The 21,478-nt window shown below is 35.2% G+C and overlaps 1 protein-coding gene across 2 annotated transcripts in view; it reads right to left on the bottom strand.

Moving 5' to 3' along the window:
* The window catches only part of TENT2 (terminal nucleotidyltransferase 2), a 70,213-nt gene that overhangs the window by 42,089 nt on the left and 6,646 nt on the right, over window positions 1-21,478 (bottom strand). For both annotated transcript variants that reach the window (XM_007079809.3, XM_007079810.3), the window contains exons 4-7: window positions 21,277-21,366; window positions 18,542-18,779; window positions 1,830-1,944; window positions 1,648-1,739 (exon numbers count right to left, since the gene is read on the bottom strand). In XM_007079809.3, the coding sequence (XP_007079871.1) occupies window positions 1,648-1,739; window positions 1,830-1,944; window positions 18,542-18,779; window positions 21,277-21,366 (535 nt within the window). The remainder of the gene's footprint in view (window positions 1-1,647; window positions 1,740-1,829; window positions 1,945-18,541; window positions 18,780-21,276; window positions 21,367-21,478) is intronic.

The following is a 21,478-nucleotide window of genomic DNA, read 5'->3' as shown; positions in this document are numbered from 1 at the left end:
ATTGGTGTGATGTGGCTGAAAAGAGTCTAACTGCATGAGAGATTTAATTAAAACTCTAGTATTCTTCACTATGTTTATTATTTCTGAGGGTTTTTTTTTCCTTTATATGATTGCAAAGCATAGAAAAGTGTCAGAGTTTCTTTCCTGGAATAAATCTCTTTCTGATTTGCAGTAATTATAAGCCAATTTTATTAGTGAAATAATAAAATAAAAATATATATTACCATTCAGTAGGTATTTTTGTATTTTTAAAGAGGCAGAATATAATAAAGCACATTAAAATTATACTGAAATTAATCTTGGGTAATTCAGAAGAGACTTCGGCATATTAAAGAGACTGCCTCAAGTCAGCTTAGTGAACACCGATTACTGTTGTATTAAGGACACACAAGAGTATCAGTTAACAGGAAATTCAAACAAACATAATACTAAATAACAAAATTTGGTTGCTAAACAAAAATAAAAAGAAACAAGCCAAAATATTTAAAAAATATTTTAAATGTCAATGAAATCCCTTTGTGTATTCCCAAAATAAGAACTCCAAACCCCGTAGCATTTTCAAGGGGGGAGAAAAGATTAAAAGAAGAATCATTGATAATTTAAATGGAAAGGAAATACAGTAAAACTTTGGTTTGCAAACATAATTCATTCTAAAAACATGCTTGTAATCCAAAGCACTTGTATGTCAAAGCGAATTTCAAGAACCATTGGCTCATTTGTGATCACGTGACATTTGGTGTCACGTACTACAAGTATTGCAAGACCTCACTAGTTAATCAAGTTAAAATTTATTAGAAATGTTTGTTCATCAGGGCACCTGGGTGGTTCAGTCGGTTAAGCGTCCGACTTCAGCTCAGGTCATGATCTCACAGCTCGTGAGTTTGAGCCTTGCGTCGGGCTCTGTACTGACAGCTGAGTCTGGAGCCCGCTTTGGATTCTGCGTCTCCCTCTCTCTCTCTACCCTCCTCCACTCATGCTGTGTCTCTATCTCAAAAATAAATAAACATTAAAATAATTTTTTTTTAAATAAATGTTTGTTCATCTTGCAGAACACTCGCAGAACAAGTTACTCACAATCCAAGGTTTTACTATATCAAGATAATACTGACACATTCTCTTCATGTCTGTTGCATCTTGGCAACATATCCAATCCAAGCAAACAGAGGTAGAGCTCTTTAAAAACACAGTGAAGCCATCTCACTTTAACAACTTAAAAATAAATTAATGCTAAAATCCCCGTTATGCTTATGTGTGCATGTGCATATGCCTTAAAAGAGAAAGAAGCATTTCCTGGGTTTTCCTGAATTAATATGAACAACAAATCCAAAGAACTAATTAAAACAAGTTTTTTTCGGGGCGCCTGGGTGGCTCAGTCGGTTAAGTGTCCGACTTCAGCTCAGGTCACGATCTCGCAGTCCACGAGTTCAAGCCCCGAGTCGGGCTCTGGGCTGATGGCTCAGAGCCTGGAGCGTGCTTCCGATTCTGTGTCTCCCTCTCTCTCTGCACCCCCCCCCCCCATTCATGCTGTGTCTCTCTCTGTCTCAAAAATAAATAAACGTTAAAAAAAAATTAACAAAAAACAAGTTTTTTTTCTTCAATGATTTTTATATGAAATTTAACTTTTGAAATAAATGTTTCATTACTTACTGGTTCCTCTTTAACAACTAGGCATAAATCACCGTCACTGCTCCGAGTACCAAATCCATTTAAAGAGGACCCAACCAAAAAAAGTCTGCTTTCTAGAGAAATAGAACAGATTATAAAGTATTATTTAAAATTTTAAATAGGAACATATATATGTAAAGGGCATGCAAAATAGGAAAACATACGTGGAAATAAGAGCTGAATTTCTCTCTGCAGCTGTGTTCGACACAGTTCTTTCTTCTTTAAATCACTTACTTGCTGCTGACATGCTTCAAATAACTCCAGTATCTGCTGACTCAACTTGAATCCACCACAACAAAAAGTAAAAATTTTGTTCAGAAACGTAAACGTAATTACCATACTAAGAAGTGTAAAACAACACTACCAACGGTATCTTTAAAATGAATACATATAATCTCCTTACACTTTCCAAAACTACTGTCACTCAAGTAATGATAGTTACTTAGTAAATAAAATAGTTACAAACTTTTCCCAAGTAAAGTATCATTGGTTAATCACAAAAAAGTACAACTGGTCACAGATAATTCTTAAAGAATATAATCCATGGGACAGCAAACTATAATCTTTGGTTGCAGCCTGTTTTGGGAAGGCACATGAGCAAAGATGGTTTTTACATTTTTAAAGGGTTATATAAACAAACAGATAAATAAAAATACGCAACAGAAACATGTGAGTGGCAAAGTATAAGACATTTACTGTCTGTCCCTTTAAAAAACAAGTTTTGCCCAACCCCTGATATTTACACCACCAATAACAAACACTAACAAACTTTAGAAGCCCCTGGTTGTCTTTTTTCATGCAAACCACCCTTATTCCCCATTCTTACAATACTGGCCTGAACCCTTTTTGTTGCCATCTACAGTTAGATCCTCTTGTTTATCTACCTATTTGATTCACACTTCCCCCTTCAACCCAACTCTTGCCATCATCACAGGTAATTTCCTCATCTACAATGCGCTACGTATCACAACATACTCCCACCATTTCTGAACTTTCTTACTCCAACATTTTTTCCCAGCTTTACAATCCCACAGCCATAACATGGTCTTTACAATAAAACAGAATTTCTCTAGCTCTGAAATTTAATAGACCTGGATTCCACTGAATCCTTCCTTTTCTCCGAGCTCATCAACACCTGAATGGTGTGATTTCCTTCCCTACCCAGTCTATACCCCAGAGTGAATCCCTTGAACCACTCTTTTTTCATTCCTTAACATTATTCCCGTGTGAAGCTCTGACTCCTGTCCTGCAAAATGCTAATCTTAGGTCTAAACAAACAACCACCTTCTAAGCTCTTACATCTCAGTTGCTAACATGAAGCTGAAAAAAATATTTAAATCACAAAACTGGCATCTTTCAAATTTATATTTTAAGGTCTAGCCCAGGGTTGGTCCTTACCATCACTAAGACACCCATGCTTCTGGTTAGATTTTGCTCTCATTTTACACCATCACCATTTTAAATCTTTACTACTTTCCTCAAGTCCCCTATACTTACTTCATTTTCTTTAGCAAATAACTTTACATAAAGTTTACTACGCAAATTGAAAATACCAGATGTGACATTCCTCAGTTTCCTAACTGCAACCTTTTGCAAACTAACATATCTAAATAAAATAAAATCTCATCTCCTTCCCTCTTCTGTCAGACAAACTGTTCTCTTCCCCTATTCAAAGTTCATCCCTCTACCAATACTTTGGTATCCAAGCCTTCTGGTCACTCCAGAGCACAAATATTTCCATCTGTTTTTCATCTTTCTCTTGCATTTTCAGCCTCTCCTTCTCTAGGCCTTCCTCAGAGTCCAGGCACAAGTCCACCCATCATTTAAAATGTTTTCTTAAAATGAACAAAACAAAAAAAGGAAATAGATTCAAATATACAGAGAACAAAATGGTAGTTGTCAGAAGGAGAAGGTGAGGGAATAGGCAAAATAAGTGAAGGGGATTAAGAGGTACAAAGTTTCAGGGGTGCCTGGGTGGCTCAATCGGTTAAGCGTCCAACTTCGGCTCAGGTCATAATCTCACGGTTTGTGGGTTTCAACCCTGCACCAGGCTCTGTGCTGACAGCTCAGAACCTGGAGCCTACTTTGGATTGTGTGGCTCCCTCTCTCTCTGCCCCTCCCCTGCTCACACACACAGACACACAGACACACACACACACACACATGCACTCTCTCTCTCTCTCTCTCAAAAATAAACATTAAGATACAACATTTAATAAAAAAAGAGGTACAAACTTTCAGTTACAAAATAAACAAGTTACAGAAATGAAAGGTACAGCACAGGAAATATTGTCAGTAGTATTACAATAATTGTGTATGGTGACAGTAATTATACTTATTGTGGTGAGCATTTCCTAATATATACAATTGTCAAATCACTATGTTGTACACCTAAAATTAATATCACCTATCCTTCAACTAGAAATAAGTTTTTTAATTAAAAAAAATTTTTTTAAGTAGACTGAGAAAAGAGTGAATAAACATTTCCTTTTATCATGTTTAGATTACACATTTTAAGAAGACAGGCAGTCTGGGCAACTTGGTGATGAAAGAGACAATTTTTTAATATCACTTTGATAATATTAACATCCTTAACATTAATATTTTAATACTTTTAATAACCTTCCCTCCAAAAAGATAAAGCAACTAGGAGAATTAAATAAACAGATCAAACCAAACCAAATCAAAATAAAACATGGTGAACAAATATAATGACTATGTATTACTCATGGACCCCAAAATATGAGCAGAGGGGACCAAATACCAATAGTACCAAGACCTACATGGTATCAGAAATACGAAGAAAAAAATGAAAAAAAATTTTGGACAGTCCCAAAGCCAGACCATCCAGAAATCAAACTGCCCATAGGTACTACTTCCTGCTCCCTTCCTCAAATTAAGGAATCCAATTCCGAGTGGAACAGCAATCAAAACTGGGGGAGAGTTTCACAGGCTATATGCAAGAGTCCACAGATAAATGTAAGAGGATCAAAGAAATATCAGAAATCTCAAAAAAAAAAGTGAAAGCTCCTTTCTAAAACAAAGCAAGAAACTGGAAGGAGGAGAAATCTAAAATAAACAGTAAAGAGCCATTAGAGGCAAAGAAAAGACAGTGTAGCATTACGATGATTCTGACTCCACAGGGACATTTGACAATGCCTAGCAACATTTTTAGTTACCATAACTGGGGGGAAGAGAGGTGCCATTGGTTCATCACTGGTATCTAATAGATAGAGGCCAGAATGCCACTAAACATCTTACTCTGAATAGGTTGATCCCTCACAGCAAAGGTCATCTAACTCAAAAATGCCAATACTGCAGAGGGTGAAAAATCCTACTCTATATAAAAGGAGAGAAAAGGTCTCAGAAAATGTATTTCTTAAATACTACATAACAACAGAAGACAAGTCCTAAAGCCATAAACCCAGGAAAGCTAGCCTGCCCAACCCTCATAAAAATGGTACAGGAAAAGATCCCTCAGTTGTATTTGTATTTGTTAAATACAAATTAACAGAAAACTGGAATCTCAGAAAGGGAGGAGGTGTGAATGAGAGGCAAGAAAAAAAATTTGAAGAAATGATGCCTAAAGAGGATTCTGGTCAATTCCCATACAAAGTTTTAATAAGAAAACAGAAGAGAGTAACACTCCTACAGATAATAAAGCACACCACAAAGACATGTCCACAAGATTAATGGAATTTTTAACATAATATATCAAGCCAAGGCATTTTTTCTCATGTTTTAACTTTCTAAGGTTACTAGTATAGTACTATACTAGTATATATATTGGTACTAACAAAAAAACAATCGGAAATCTGCATTTAAAAAACATCAATAACCGCAAAAAACAAGAAATATTTACAAATATATTTACCAAAAGATATATAAAACTTGTACATTTAAATTACCAAATATTGATGTAAGAAATTAAAAGCCTAAACAAATGGAGAGCTATACCATGCCCATGGATCAAGTAACTACTAGTAAGACGTTAATTCTCCTGAAATTAATCTATACAGTCAGTACAATCAAAAGAAAAGAAAAGATGGGAGGCCAGGTGGCTCAGCTGGATGAGTGTCTGACTTCAGCTCAGGTCATGATCTCATGGTTTGTGGGTTCAAGCCCTGCATCAGGGCCTGGAGCCTGCTTTGGGTGACTCTCTCTCTGTCCCTCCTCTGTTGACACCCTCTGTCTCTCTCTCTCTCAAAATAAGTAAATAAACATTAAAAAAAGGGGGGGGGGGGGGGCACCTGGGTGGCTCAGTCGGTTAAGTGTCCAACTTCGGCTCAGGTCATTATCTCCCAGCCAGTGAGTTCCAGCCTCGCATCAGGCTCTGTACTGACAGCTCAGACCCTGGAGCCTGCTTCAGAGTCTGTGTCCTTCTCTCTGCCCTTCCCCTGCTCATATTCTCTCTCTGTCACTCAAAAGTAAATAAACAGAAAGAAAGAAAGAAAGAAAGAAAGAAAGAAAGAAAGAAAGAGAGAAAGAAAGAAAGAAAGAAAGGAGACAAGACCAGACCTAGCAGGCTTGTTTCTAGAAACTAAGAAAATAACTTTAAATTTTATTTGAAAGGCAAAAAAACAATACACACACACACAAAGAAGAAGAAAATTTGGAGGATCTGCATTACCTGCCTTCAAGACTTACAAGATAGTATGGCATTGGCAAAAGGATAAAAAAGATAACAAAAAATATTGAAAATATTTGTGAATATTATGTCATTATATAATGACTCAAACTAATGAGGGAGAGAGGTATAGATGAAATAAAACTGGCAGTATGTTGGTAGTTTTTAAAGTTTGGTGATATAAGGATCTGTGATACCATATTCTATTTTTGTATGTATTTGATATTTTCCATAATAAAAAGCATCCAAGTTTATAAAAGATTTGAAAAAGGTTTCCAGTAAAGTGGTTAATATAAATATTTTTTAATTTTTTTTAACATTTATTTATTTTTGAGAGACAGAGAGAGATAGAGCATGAGCAGGGGAAGGGTAGAGAGAGAGGCAGGCTCCGGGCTCCGAGCTCCAAGCTGTCAGCACGGGGCCCGATGCAGGGCTCGAACTCACAAACCGCGAGTTCATGTAAGTCCATGACCTGAGCCAAAGTTGGACGCTTAACCGACTGAGGCACCCCGGCGCCCCTAAAATTTTAAATGACACTTGAATGATTAAGTTTAATTCATCTGTAGGATTGGCAAACTATAACCTGTAAGCCAAATAACCGTCTCTGAACTGTTTTACAGGCCAGTAACATAAAATAATTTTTACATTTTTTAAGGATTGCTTCAAAAAGAAAGAAAAAAAATTTAACAGAGGCCCCACATAGCCCACACGTCTAAAATATTTACTATTTGGCCCTTATAGAAAAGTTTTGCCAATCCCCTGATCTACAGAATCAGTTAGATCAACACAATCCTAGAACTGATAGCAGGTACTATCCTACATATAATTACATTTGTTGGATAACAAAAAGTTACAAATTTCTTTATAACAATGCTCAAATGAAATTTTATATATAAAAATTCTTTCATCTGAATGATCGTGTTCATATAGAAACATTCACATATGAAAAAATTTATGATTATATGAAAAATACTATATACTAGCTCCCTTCCCTTTTTTACACTCATGGAAACATTTCTTCTCTTTCAAGTACTGTTATAATGGAGATCTAATAGGTTTCTATACAAAAGAATTTTCCTTACTATCTAATTATTTACTTAGGGATTCTCATTATCAAATTATGTTTTTGTATCTTAGAACAAACACCATACAGAATATAGAGTAAAAATGCGACAAAACTGAAAATTAATACACATATATGCTAAAGTAAGACTGCTACTTAAATTTAGAGAAATATTTCAGAAGACGGTTCAATAATTCAGGGGAGCAGGGAGGGAGGTAGGATATGAATTCTCCTCAGCTGATGAATATCAAGCATCAAATATTCAGATCATATACGTAACACCAAGGTGACTATTAATAATGGCACTTCAGGAACTTTCTTTAATTGCTTTTGCTTCACTCAGGCACCTGAGTGGCTCAGTGAGTTAAGAGTCTGACTCTTGGTCTCGGCTCAGGTCATGATCTCGTGGTTTTATGAGTTCAAGCTCCACATCGGGCTTTGTGCGGGCAGTGTGGAGCCTGCTTAGGATTCTCTCTCTCCCTCTATCGCTGCCACTCCCCCCACTCACACTGTCTCTCTCTCTCTCTCAAAACAAACTTCAAAAATATAATAATTGCTTTTGTTTCCTTATCGTTAGTTTAAAAAAATAATTACAACAAAGTATCCGTAAAATAGATTATTCTTTACAGTTATTTAAATTTTTTTAATGTTTATTTATTTTTGAGAGAGAGCATGAGTGGGGTAGGGACAGAGAGAGGGCAGGGAATCTGAAACAGGATCCAAGATCTGAGCTGTCAGCACAGAGCCCAACGTGGGGCTGTAACTCGGGAACAGCGAGATCATGACCTAGGCTTAAGTCGGCCGCTTAACCAACTGAGCCACCCAGGCCCCCCTATTCTTAAAGTTATTTAAATCTCTACAATACTACCCGTTTAGGCTGCCTGCCAAGATCTACTGCTTTAACTTCAAAGTAATAATAATAGTAAAAGATATCTATTTTTTACTATAAGTAAATGTTATATATGTTCAAAACTGTAAAAAGATTTATATACATACAGTTTAAAATATTATTGTTTCTTCCAAATATAAATGTTCATTTTTCCTAAAAAAATACTATAACCCGTCCTCAAAGTCAGGCTCAAACAAATTACAAGTTATCACTGTCTTAGGTCAACACAAGCCATCAAGGACAAGTATAGATTGGGATTCAGAAAAAATTTTAAGTGTGTCAATAAATAAAGCCTAATGTCATCCTCAGCAGCTTCTATATCTGCCCCTGTTCACTGGGTCCCCAGGTAAAAGAAAGCAAAAAAAACTACCAGCTGGGATTACCAAGACCTGACCACATACTATAATATATGAAAATGGTGACAGGCTTTTGACTAAACATAATTGCTATTTGAAACAACAAGCACAAGTCGGTAATGAGCTATCAAGGCAAGGGAAATAAAATTAAGTATGGTACAGAAAACATTAGTTATTAGTTCATAAACATTTCAACAAAACAGGCAATTTCTCAAGCTCTCTCAGGCTCTCTCCCCTCAGACACAAAGACTGCCATAATCTTACAATACAGTACTGGGACAGCTGGGTGGCTCAGTCAGGTAAGTTTCCAACTCTTGGTTTTGGCTCTGGGCATGATCTCACAGTTCTTAAGACTGAACCCCACACAGGGGGTCACCCTATTTGAGATTTTCTCTCTCTCTCTCTGTTCCTCTCACACTCGTGCACACATGCATGTGCACACAAACGGGCTCTTTCCTTCTCTCTCAAAAAATAAACTTTAAAACAAAAAAGAAAAAGTTGGTATTAATTACTGAATAAAGTTAGATAAGTAATAAAAGTTTAAATTCATTACTGATGCTGAATTCCCTTTCTCTTAAAATTAACTAAAATAAAATAGAATCAGGAAAATGTCATGTCAAAAATAACAGACTCCTTGTTAGCAGGTTAAATTACTATGTTTTTGTGTGTGGACAAAATGTAGTCTTCTTAATTTATCAACTGGCACAATGATTAGGCAGTCTGAATTACTGATTTCTTTCCCTTAAGTTTGACTGCTTTTAGGCATATATTATTACTGAACTTGGAAATAACAAAATAAAACAAGTTTTCACTTGAGGACCTCTTCTGCTGAGTCCTGGCCTAGATTTTCTACATAAATTTACATCTCAGTAGCTTTCAAAACTTTTCTGACACATACATTACAAAGATAGGGCCCTAGGAATAAGTTTAACCAAGGAGGCAAAAGATCTTCACAATGAAGACTATAAAATATTGACAAAAGAAACCGAAGACAACAAATAAATAGAAAGACATCCCATATTTGCAGATCGGAAGAATTAAAATTGCTAAGAAGTTCACAGTACCCAAAATGATCTATAGATTTAATGCAATCCCTATCAAAACTCAAATGGCATTTTTCACAGAAATAGAAAAGACATTGGTAAAATTCCTATGGAACCCAAATGACCCAGAATAGCTACAACAATCTTGAGCAAGAACAAAAAAGCTGGAAGCATCACACTTCCTGATTTCAAATTATATTACAAAGCTATAGTAATCAAAATACTATGGTACTGGCATAAAAAACAGACACACAGACCACACTAGAGAGCACAGAAATAAACCTATCTGGTACCTTGAACAAAGGTACCAAGACTTCACAATGGAAAAAGGGTAGTCTTCAACAATGTTGGGCAAACTGGATATCTACGTGCAAAAGAATGAAAATGGACCCCTATCTTACACCATACACAAAAGCCAAGTCAAAATGGATTAAAGATTTAACTGTAAGATCTGAAACAGTAAAACTCCTTAGCAAAGAAGAGTGTAAAAAAGCTCCCTTACAACGGTCTTGCAATGATTTTTTGGACTTGACACCAAAATCACAGGTAACTAAAGCTAAAATCAAGTGGGACTACATCAAACTAAGAAGTTTTTGCACAGCAAAAGAAACAGTCAACAAAATGAAAAAGCAATCTACAGAATGGGAGAAAATTATTTGCAAATGATATACCAAATAAGGGGTTAATATCCAAAATATAAAGAAACTCCTATGACTCAATAGCAATCAATTAATCAATAATCCAATTTAAAAACAGGCAAAGGACCTGAACAAACATTTTCCAATGACACACAAATGTCAACAGATACATGAAAAGATGTTCAACATTACTAATCATCAGGGAGATGCAAATCAAAGCCACAATGAGATATCCTCTCACACTTGTTAAAAGACCATTATCAAAGTCAAAGGTAACAAGTGTCAGCAAGGATGCAGAGGAAAGGAAACACATACTGTCTGTGAGAATGTAAATTGGTACAACCACACTGGAAAGCAGTATGGAGACTCCTCAAAAAATTAAAAATATGGGGCACCCGGGTGGCTCAGCTGGTTGGGAGTCTGGCTCTTGGTTTTGGCTCAGGTCATGACCTCACAATTTGTGGGTTCATGGCCCTGTGTTAGGCTCTGCGCTGACAGCATGCAGAGCCTGCTTGGGATTCTCTCTCTCTGCTTCTCCCCCACTAGCACTCACTCTCTCTTAAAAATAAATAAATAAACTTTAAAAAATTAAAAAATGGAACTACCATATGATCCAGCAATTCCACTTCTGGGTATACATTCAAAGGAAATAAAACCAGTATCTCAAAGAGATATCTGCACTTCCATGTTCACTGTAGCATTAAACAGTAGCCAAGATAAGAAAACAACCTAAATGTCAACCGACGAATGGATAAAGAAAATGTGGTATATAAACATACATACACACATACGTATACATACATATACATACACACACACATACATACACCATGGAATATCATTTGGCCTTAAAAAAGAAGGAAATTCTGCCATTTGCAACATGGATAAACCTGGAAGACAATATAGTAAATGAAATAAACTAAACATAAAAAGAAAACACTGAATGATCTCTTTTATGCGAAATCTAAAAAAGTCAAATTAATAAGCAGAGAGTAGAACAGTGATTATCAGGAGCTGGGGGTATGGAGGAAATGGAGTGATGTTGATGAAAGCATACAAACTTCCAGTTATAAGATGATTAAGTTCTAGAGACATAATTTATAATATGGTGACTTTAATTAATAATAATGTATTGTGCAGGCGACTGGGTGGCTCAGTCAGTTAAGTATCTGACTTCGGCTCAGGTTATGATCTCACAGTTTGTGAGTTCGAGCCCCACGTTGGGCTCTGTGCTAACAGCACAGAACCTGGAGCTCACATTGAGTTCTGTGTCTCCCTCTCTCTCTGCCTCTTCCCCGCTCAAACTCAGTCTTTCTCTCTCTCTCTCAAAAGCAAACACTTAAAAAAATTTTTTTAATAATCATGTATTATATACTTGAAATTTGCTAATAGACTGTATCTTAGTTGTTCTCACCACAAAAAAAGTGTGGTAACTATGGGAGGTGATGGATATTAGGTTGATTATGGTAAATCACAATTTACAGACATTATAGTTACACCTTAAATATATACAATTTTTATTTGTCAATCATATCTCAAAAAAGCTGAAATAAAAGATTAGCAGGAGTTGTGGGCATACACGCATTTTAACTACAGTTGACCTTTGAATAACACAGGTTTGAACTGCACAGGTATCCTTATACTCAGATTTTTTTCGATAAATACAGTATAGTACTATAAATGTATTTTCTCTTCCCTACGATTTCAACATTTTTTCTCCATCCTATTTTAAGAATACAGTATATGATACATTCAACATACAAAATGTATGTTAACTGACTGTTTATGTTATTGGTAAGGCTTCCAGTCAACAGGCTATTAGCAGTGAAGTTTTGGTGGTGTCAAAAGTTATACAAGGATTTCGACAGTGTAGGAGGCCAGCACCCCTAACCACTGTGTTGTTCAGTGGCCAAGTGTATTTAAAATTCAGTGAGCCAACACTTTACAAATACTTTATCCCCTTTTTTAATGTTTCTAAACAAAGTGAAATACTGAAATTTAAAAAAAAAAATTTTTTTTAAACATGGAGCCTCTAAGAGATCTGTAAGATAACTGTCCCTAAACTGTTCCTCCAAAGGTGACAAGAGGATCCACCATATTTTCTCCTTTCCAAAATTAAACATTATAAAAGATACCTTGAATAATTAATTCACAATCATCTTTTTTATTTTATAATCAGTACCAAGAAAACCTCAGCCTAACCTCATCTCAACTAAAAATTCAAAATCAATTACTTCAACTCACATAGTATCTTCAAACTAATCAGAATTTCCAAAGAACAGTTATAATAGAATTCAGGAGCTTGGTTAACTCTTGATTCCTCTACAGCCTCTTTTTTGTCCAGGCAACCATATATTCACCTAAAAGCTAGAGTGAAATAAATGTTAATTCAGAAAGGTAATTCAGATATTTTAAAGAATTCTGTTAATATAGCAACTTGAAAAAAACTGACAAGAGATTTTAAAATGGAGGAAAAATGTGAACTCAAAGGGTATTCATTTTCAAAAACTTACATCTTCAGGTCTCAAAACACAGAATATGAATTTTCAAAGAAATTAAAACTAACTAACAAAACCTCTCCTTGGAGCTAACTGAACCAGTTGATGACTCATTATTATTATAATAAATTCATTATTACCAATCTTAAGCGAATCGTCTAACACCAGCCAGCAACTGGTCTTTCTCTATTTTATTTCTCTGGTCACAGCTTGATGTCCTGCCCTCAGTCAATTTTATTTCAAACCCTCTCCACTATTCTCAAACCCTGGATATCCCACTTCATTCTCCTCACTCTTAACATATGCCCTTGCATAATAATTCATAAAGAAAACAGGAAGAAGCCACTCAACTATGGGAACTCCACATTAATGTCTCCATATCATATCTACAAACTTCCTTATTATCTACACCTATCCTCCCCTCCTTTCCTCCAGTTCCAGAAAGCTTTTCTCTTACCTAAAGCCAATCACTCCACCCATAAGCAAGATCCATGCCCTTCCTATCTTCTGAGGAATCTTATTCATGATTGTTCTTTTCCTGGCAGAATAGTCAATTTCCCCTCTCTCCACTAAATCTTTCCCCTAAACATTTATATGTGGTTCAAATAAAAATTTAAAAATTTAAAAAATCCTTTGCTACAACTTCAAATCTTTAGCTCCTCCACTTCACAGCCAAACTCCCCAAAACAGTTGTATATAGTTTTAATTTCCATTTCTGTTTTCCCATCCTTTCCTCAACCTCTTTCAGTCTTGAATCCAGGCTCTCTTCTCTCCCTGAACAATCACATCCACACTCTTGGTTTCACAATTACCATCTATATGCCAATGATTACCAAATGTACATTTCTAGTCAATACCTTTCCTCTGAATTCCAGATCTATAATATTAAACTATCATCTTTAATATCTAATGTGATGTTTCAAATACACATTAAAGACAAATGTCCACAGAATTGATGAGGCTCCTGTTTATCCTCCAATCCCTACTAAGCACACACACACACACATAAATATTGCTACTCTTCCATTTTGTTCCATCTCAGTCAATGATACCACCATGAATCCATGTAGAAGCCTGAAATTCTCAGTATCTTCTTCTCTATCTAATTCAGTGGTTCTCAACCAGGAGCAATTCTACCCCAAGGTGAGACGGCAATGTCTGTAGACTTTTTTGTTTCTCATAATGGGATTAGTGGTATCTAGTGAGTTGAAAGCCAGGAGTGTTAGACATTCTAAAATGAACAAGACACTCCTTGTGAAAGTAGGCCTGGATGACCTAATATAATCCATCACCAAATCCTATAAATTCGAATTCCCAAATAAAGCTTAAATCCATCAATTTCTCTTCCTAATGTGAAGTGCTCTACAAGCACTTCATAATTCAAGGTATAATTCCCTTTCACCTAGAACAGAACACTACAATAACTTCCTTACATCTACCTTTACTCAAATTCATACAGTGAAGTCTCAGAATCATAACCTTCATGAGAAAGAAAAAGAATCCCTGAGGTTGGCTGTTGCACAGGTAAGAGTCCTTATGGATCTAACACAACTAAAAATAAGCCCCCACCTGTTTGTTTGCGTTCCTACTATATTGAGGGTTCCCACTCAATAAAACATCTCCCCAGCCTCAAACAGCTCTTTGCTGGTATATTTCCTTCTGTGTCTACTTGTAGCAGCCTCAATGACTCAGAGCTCCACTTTTAACTGCCTTGTCTCAGTGCCCTCCACAAGCCAATATCTCAACTCTATTTTGTATATTTTTAATATCCCCTGCAGCAGCATCCAGTCATACTAAGCCGCCTATGTGGTATGACCAAGTTATTTCCCAAGGTATCAATTATTACTCTTGATAGCATTCTGGTTACAAAAATGTTTAGATTTCAAATAATATGCTCCAGTCCTATTTTTCCATAGACCTATATTCTTAGTGTGTAATCTGCAGAAGATGAAGTTTCCCAAAAATTACAGATATTCCCATACTTCCAAAAATTCTTGTGGAGCACCTGGGTGGATCAGTCCGTTAAGTGTCCAAATTCAGCTCAGGTCATGATCTCGCAGATCATGGGTTTAAGTCCCACATTGAGCTCTGTGCTGACAGCTCGGATCTTGGAGCCTGCTTCAGATTGTGTCCCCCCCCCCCCCCCGCTCCTCCCCCACTTGTGCTCTGATCACTCTCTCTCAAAAATAAACATTTAAAAAAAATCAAACAAAACAAATGACTGGTTCCTCAACTAATTTATACGCCTCACATCTAGGTTTCTTATCTCTGTTAGTAGTCCAAAATCAAAGCAGTGGAGACATCAAAGCCTCCCCCTCTCTCCCCTATATTCAGTGATTCCACACATTCTACCAATTTGCCTTATGCGTGGTCTTTCACATCTTTCCCACTACCATATGCCATAATTGAAAGCTTCCATGCCTCTCATCAAATGAATTTAATAGCTTTAAAGGTAATCACCCATCTTCCAGGCCCTCCTTATTCCAAGCTCAACTCCACTATACCACAAGAACCATCTTCCCCAAAATGTCAATCTGTGCTATTTCTCTACTCAAAAACCTTCAATGGCATTCCACTGGGCACTCAAGACCCCAAACCACTACTCCATTTTTTTCACACTGGACTTCCCATTCACTTCATACTGTAGCAGAGATAAACAGAGGTAAATGATAGAAACCACTGAGCACACTGCTGGCAAAGAAAGCCACTAAATATTAGCTATTACTTTCACAGATCACCTGGTGTTATAGTCAATTCTAAGAATGTCATCTCCCTACCCCTGATTTTAAACATCTTAAATTCCTCCTCTTTGTATTATTAGAGACAAAGGTCAAATCTTGGTTGTGTCAGTTACTAGCTGTGACCTTGAACAAGTTATTTAGCTTTCTGAGCCTAAGATTAGGATAATATCCATGTCATGGGGTTGTTGAAAAGACTAAATGATATAACATATGAATGCCTAGAAAAGGCATCAATAAGTGTTAGTTTTCTTTAAAAGTGTTCTCTTAAAGGATGAACACAAAACTAATTGCTTGCCTTCTTTCTCCCACAACTAGGCAGGTAGAGAGTAGCACTCAAAAAAATTTGCTTAACAAAATATATCTTTACCTTTCTGAAACAAATGCTTACTCCAAAAACATGAGATATAAGAGATCTTTTTCCATGCTACTACACACAGAAAAAGTTACTGATATGGAACCATACTTCACTAAATGATATATACTGACTAATGTAAATTATGTTATTAAATTTACTGACACTCAACATATACCTCGTCCACATGCAGAACTAGCAGTTATTTAGTTAGTTCCAATTGTTACCTATTATGACTATATAAATACATACAAAAAGATAGAAAGATTCAATATTTATAAATTCCATAGAAAATGAGTCTGTATACATAATTAAAAACTCATAGTAAAAGATTCTTATATATTCACTAAAAGAATTTGTCAGATTTGATTTATACCATAGGCTTTTACATTATAGCACTGTAAGAGTTTCTTTAAAATGAGAAAGCAAAGAAAGGACAAAGAATGGAGAGAGGAGAGAAACAGTACCAAAACTTCTCAAGTTAGTCTTTTCCCATTTTACTTTGCCTCATCCTCCCTCCCACTCGTTTTACCTAATTGCTTTTCTACTTCATATTAACAGAAGAATGATAGAATCTATTTAATAAATAGTGCTGGGACAACTGGACTAACAGCAAAAGAATGAAGTTGGACCCCTACTTCATATCATATTAAAACTCAAAATGGACCAAAGACCTAAATCTAAGAGCTAAAACTATAAAACTCTTAGAATAGCACATAGACATTAATCTTTGAGACCTTGGATCAGGCAATGGTTTTATATATGACACCAAAAGCTCAAGCAACCAAAGAAAAAGATAAATTGGACTTGGTTAAAATGAAAAGCTTTTGTGCTTCAAAGGACACCATCAAGAAAGGAAAAATACAAATCAGGAATGGGAGAATATACTTGCAAATCATATATAATGGTCTAATATTCAAAATATACAAAGAACTCTTACAACTCAACAATAAAAAATAAATACTCCAATTAAAAAATGGGCAAAAGATCTGAATACACAAATGAAAAGATGACCAACATCATTAGTTATTAGAGAAATGCAAATCAAAATCACAATGAGATACCATTTCTTACCAACTAGGATGGCTATAATCAAAAAGTCAGACAATAACAAGTGTTGACAAGGATGGAGATAAATTGGAACACTCATACATTGGTGGTGAGAATGTAAAATGGTGCAGCCACTTTAGAAAACACTGGCAGCTCTCAAAAAGGTATACATAGAATTAGCACCTAACCCACCAATTTCACTACTAGGCATACACCCAAAAGAAATAGAAACATGTCCATACAAACCTGTACACAGATTTTCATAGCAGCATTATTCAGAATAGCCAAAGAGAAGAAACAGCCCCAAAGCTGAGCAAATGATGAATGCATAAACAAAATACAATGGTGTATCTATACAGCAGAATATTATTCAGTTATAAAAAGAGACAAAGAACTGACACATTCTATGACATGGATGAACCTTGAAAATACACTAAGTTAAAAAAGCAAGACCACATAATGTATGATTCCACTTATATGAATGTCTAGAATAAGCAAATCCATAGAGATAAAAAAATCAACTGGTGGCAACCAAGGGGGGCAGGTGGTAAGGGAGAGGAAGGTCAGGGATGGGGAAGGGACTGGTACTGGGTTCATGTTTCGTCCGGGGACGATGAAAGCATACTAGAATTAGAGAGTGGTGATCACTGTACAACTGTGTGAATATACTAAAAACTGAACTGTATACTTAAAAAGAGTGAATTTTATGATACAATGAAAGAATGATGACGGAATAAAAAGCAGCACAACTAAAGAATGAACCAAGTGCTCCTTTTTTGATCCAACATTTTCTATACATTTACAACATTATAGACCTATGCTGGTTGCCAGGAACCCACAGATGAGTAAAACAAAGTCACTATACTCCCTTCAGGATCATTCTCCTTAGCCTACAGATGTCAGTATTTCTTAAAAGTGGAGCAGCTTTGAAAATGTAAAAACAGCAAAATGTAATCCACAGACAAGCCAAGAGAACACAGATATTTACATTGTAAACTCTTCTAAATTACCTAAAATTATTTGGGGGTAGGGGGCAAATATGCTTCTAATATTAGTGTTAAATAACTCATTGTTCCCCAATGCTGATAATGTCATTTTCCAAGAATTATTAAACAGCTTTATTTCATTTATTGGAAATGCTTTTTGCAAATGTTTCTGATAGATCTTTCTGCATCATATCACTCTGATTGTATCAATTTCTCCATGACTCCTGGATTCGCTATTTTTGACATTCAAAAACTTCATGACAAACACAAACCTCCCAAAAGGAAATGCTTTTTGACATTTATAATAACCATATGAAAATGTGTTTCTCTAAAATAAAAATAAGTAACAGTAGAGTTCTCTAAACTAAGAAATCAAATGTTTTGAGTTCTAATCCAGATTTTTATGAATCAGAGAAAATCTGATTTCTTGATATGAAAGCTACACTTCCATAAAAGAAAAGCTAACAAAAATCAAAAAATCAAATTTAGACAGAAAACTAGGTTGAACAGTTTAAACAGTGCAAAAAAAGACACATTCTATTTAATCTAAAACATTAGATATTTCTGATGTTTTTAATACATTATTTATATCAACTTTCCAAAAGGTAAAACTAAAATCTATATTATTATTACCTTATCTTTGGCCTCAGGCAGTGTGATTTCTCTAGGTTCTAAAAATGGTATTTCTCGAAAAGGTGGAACACATCTGACTATATCTGGTACATAGTGTGTATGAAACAATGGCGGCATTGAGTATCTTCTTTCACCTGATAAAGGCACTATGTGGTTAACTAGAGTTGGCTCTTGGTGGGGTGAATGGAAACGCTGCCGTTTACCGTCAAGAGGAAGGTTTTTTTCATCGCTTAATCTCCTGAAAACAAGCAATATACCTTAGTAATTAAAGATATAACTTTCTAATGACAGAAAACAATTAAAACTATAAAAATAACAAATGCCAATATTGACTCTTTCAGCAAGGCCACATTATTAGTTCTGTATGAATCTTAAAATATTCATTTTGAGCACAAGAGAAGCCTTAGAAAAACACCTTAGGAAAAATGCATACTGATAATGTGTGTGTACGTATGTGGGTGTGTGTATATACGTACATACATATGTATGTATATATATGCATATATATAATTTATAGAATATATATGTATATATTTTTAAACCTATACACTATATATATCAAGGTTAGTCTCCTGCAGAACTATCCCAATATTTTATCTCAGCAGTTAAAACTTTGGAGGAAAACTTCCATTCATAGAAACACTGACAATAAAACCCAAATTCTAAAGAATGAGACTAAAATTAAGTGAACTGAGTGTTACATAGTTAAAAAGGGTCTTTAAGTCCACCTACATTCCGGTTCATCAGTTGGAAAGATCATATTAAAAAGCTATAAAGACACTGAACAACTAAAGAGATATGAAAACTAACTGCATTTCAGATAACAGTATTGTATTAATGTTAAATTTCTTGGGCATGACTAATGTATTTTGGTTATATAGGAAAAGATCCCTGTTCTTAGCAGGAATGCACTGATGTACAGTGAAATGACGTCTACAATTTTTCATCATGGTTCAGGAAAAAAAAAAGTAGGAATAAAGAGAAAGAGGCAAAAAAAATCAAATGAAGCAAAACTTTAATGAACCTAGGTAAACAGCATACAGATGTTCACTGTACTATTCTTTAAATTTTTCTGGAGGCATAAAATTTTTCAAAATAAAAGCCAGAATGAAAATAATTATTTGTCTAAAAAAAGAAATTTACTTCAATGATATATTAAGTTTGTTCATACAGACAATACTTTCGGCCATGGTAAATGATCCAATTACTTTAAAGCTCTCAAATTCTATGGGTCACGGCCATCCGAAGGTTTTTTAATGTAATACGCCAGTAGGATTACACCAACTCCTCTCTCCTTGACCCCAAAAATAAGTAGAACTCCTATTCACAAGTAAAAGTGTACAGCACTAAAAACCTAAGAGTATATTTAATATCTGCTAACATAAAAGTGATTTAGCTTTATATGCTGCTTCTCTTGAGAATGTCAATTTTAGTTTTTAAAGTACAACTATGAGCCAATGGAATTTGTTTTCATTTGTGATTCACAAACTGGCTATCCAGGCAATTTCAAAAAAATTAAAATCTCAATTAAAGCCAATACTTTTGGCATCATTATAAAGCCTTCCACAATGATAACTTTGAAGAACAACTCACAGTGCTCTGAAGCACAAGATCTAGAGCCAGACTACCTGGGTTCAAATCCTAAGTGTGCTTCTACCTGAATAACTAGTTGCTTAACCTCTGTTTCATCTTCCTCAACAGAAGAGGGATAACAGTACTCATCTCATAAAGTTTTGTGAAACTTAAATCATTTGTAAACTCCACAGAACAATGCTACTACGTGAATGATCAATAATTCTTAGCTAGTGTTATTTTTAATCGGACATAAATTTATGGAATGTTTATATAGGCATTCAACAGCTATATCTTGCAAATACTGCCAAACCTTATTTTAATAATCATCTCTAAAATTCTATTATAATTACTTTGTGGTACATCAATTTCTTCTAATTGGTTAAAATTAGTTGACTCTGACTTCTCTATAGAAAGCTTTAAACATGCAGAAATTTTTACTATAATAATATTTATTACAGAACCTTAGGTGTGTAAGATTTAGATAAATTGAATAGTGAATTTTACTAGAAAGAAGATATTATGGGCTGAACTGTGTCCCCTCAAAATTCTAATGGTTGAGCAGTACCTCAAAATTTAACTGTTTTGAACATCCAGCCTTTAAAGAACTTAAAATGGTGTCATTAAAAGTAGGCCCTAATCCAATATGACTATTGTCCTTAGAAGTAGAGATTAGGACACAGAAAACACAGAGATGCCTGTGTAGGACACAGAGAAGGCAGCCATCTACACGCCAAGGAGGGAGGTCTCAGAAGAAAACAAACCTGCCAACACCTTGATCTTGGACTTCGAGCCTCCAGGATTGTGAGAAAATAAATTTCTGTGCAAGCCACCCAATCAGTTGTACTTTGATATGGCAGCCCCAGCAAACTAATTCAGAAAACAATCTAATTTAGTTAAAATCTCAATTAAAAGTAGTCTTCTGAAAAATGTGGCTTCATTCCATCTAAAATTTGCAATGGCAATAATAAATCAACAAAAGTATCCCTAAAATTTTTTAAATTTAATATAAAAGTTTCAAAATTTTGTCACAGGAATGACTTCACAGGTTTCAGAAAATAAAATTTAGGGCATAATGTCCACACAATCTTAATACAAGAAACACTCAGCTACAGTTCAGAGAAATGCAAACTTTTCTTTTAAAATAATTAAGAAGTACTTACTTCCTTCCTCGAAATAACGGAGAAGTTGAGGTCTGTATTGGACTGACATTTCCATATGTCAACTGCTGTAATGACACTGCTCTTGACAAACTACCAAAAACACATAAAGAACAATAGTAATAAACATTTTTCCCTTAAACAAAAAAGCAATTTCATAAAAAACTAAATATTTCACTGATCAGAAAAAACAATACAATGACCT

This window comes from Panthera tigris, chromosome A1 (genome assembly GCF_018350195.1).
Source record: "Panthera tigris isolate Pti1 chromosome A1, P.tigris_Pti1_mat1.1, whole genome shotgun sequence".
In the NCBI taxonomy this organism is placed as follows: domain Eukaryota; kingdom Metazoa; phylum Chordata; class Mammalia; order Carnivora; family Felidae; genus Panthera; species Panthera tigris.
The sequence above is the reverse complement of the archived record's forward strand: the minus strand, read 5'-3'. Positions and strand labels throughout refer to the sequence as shown.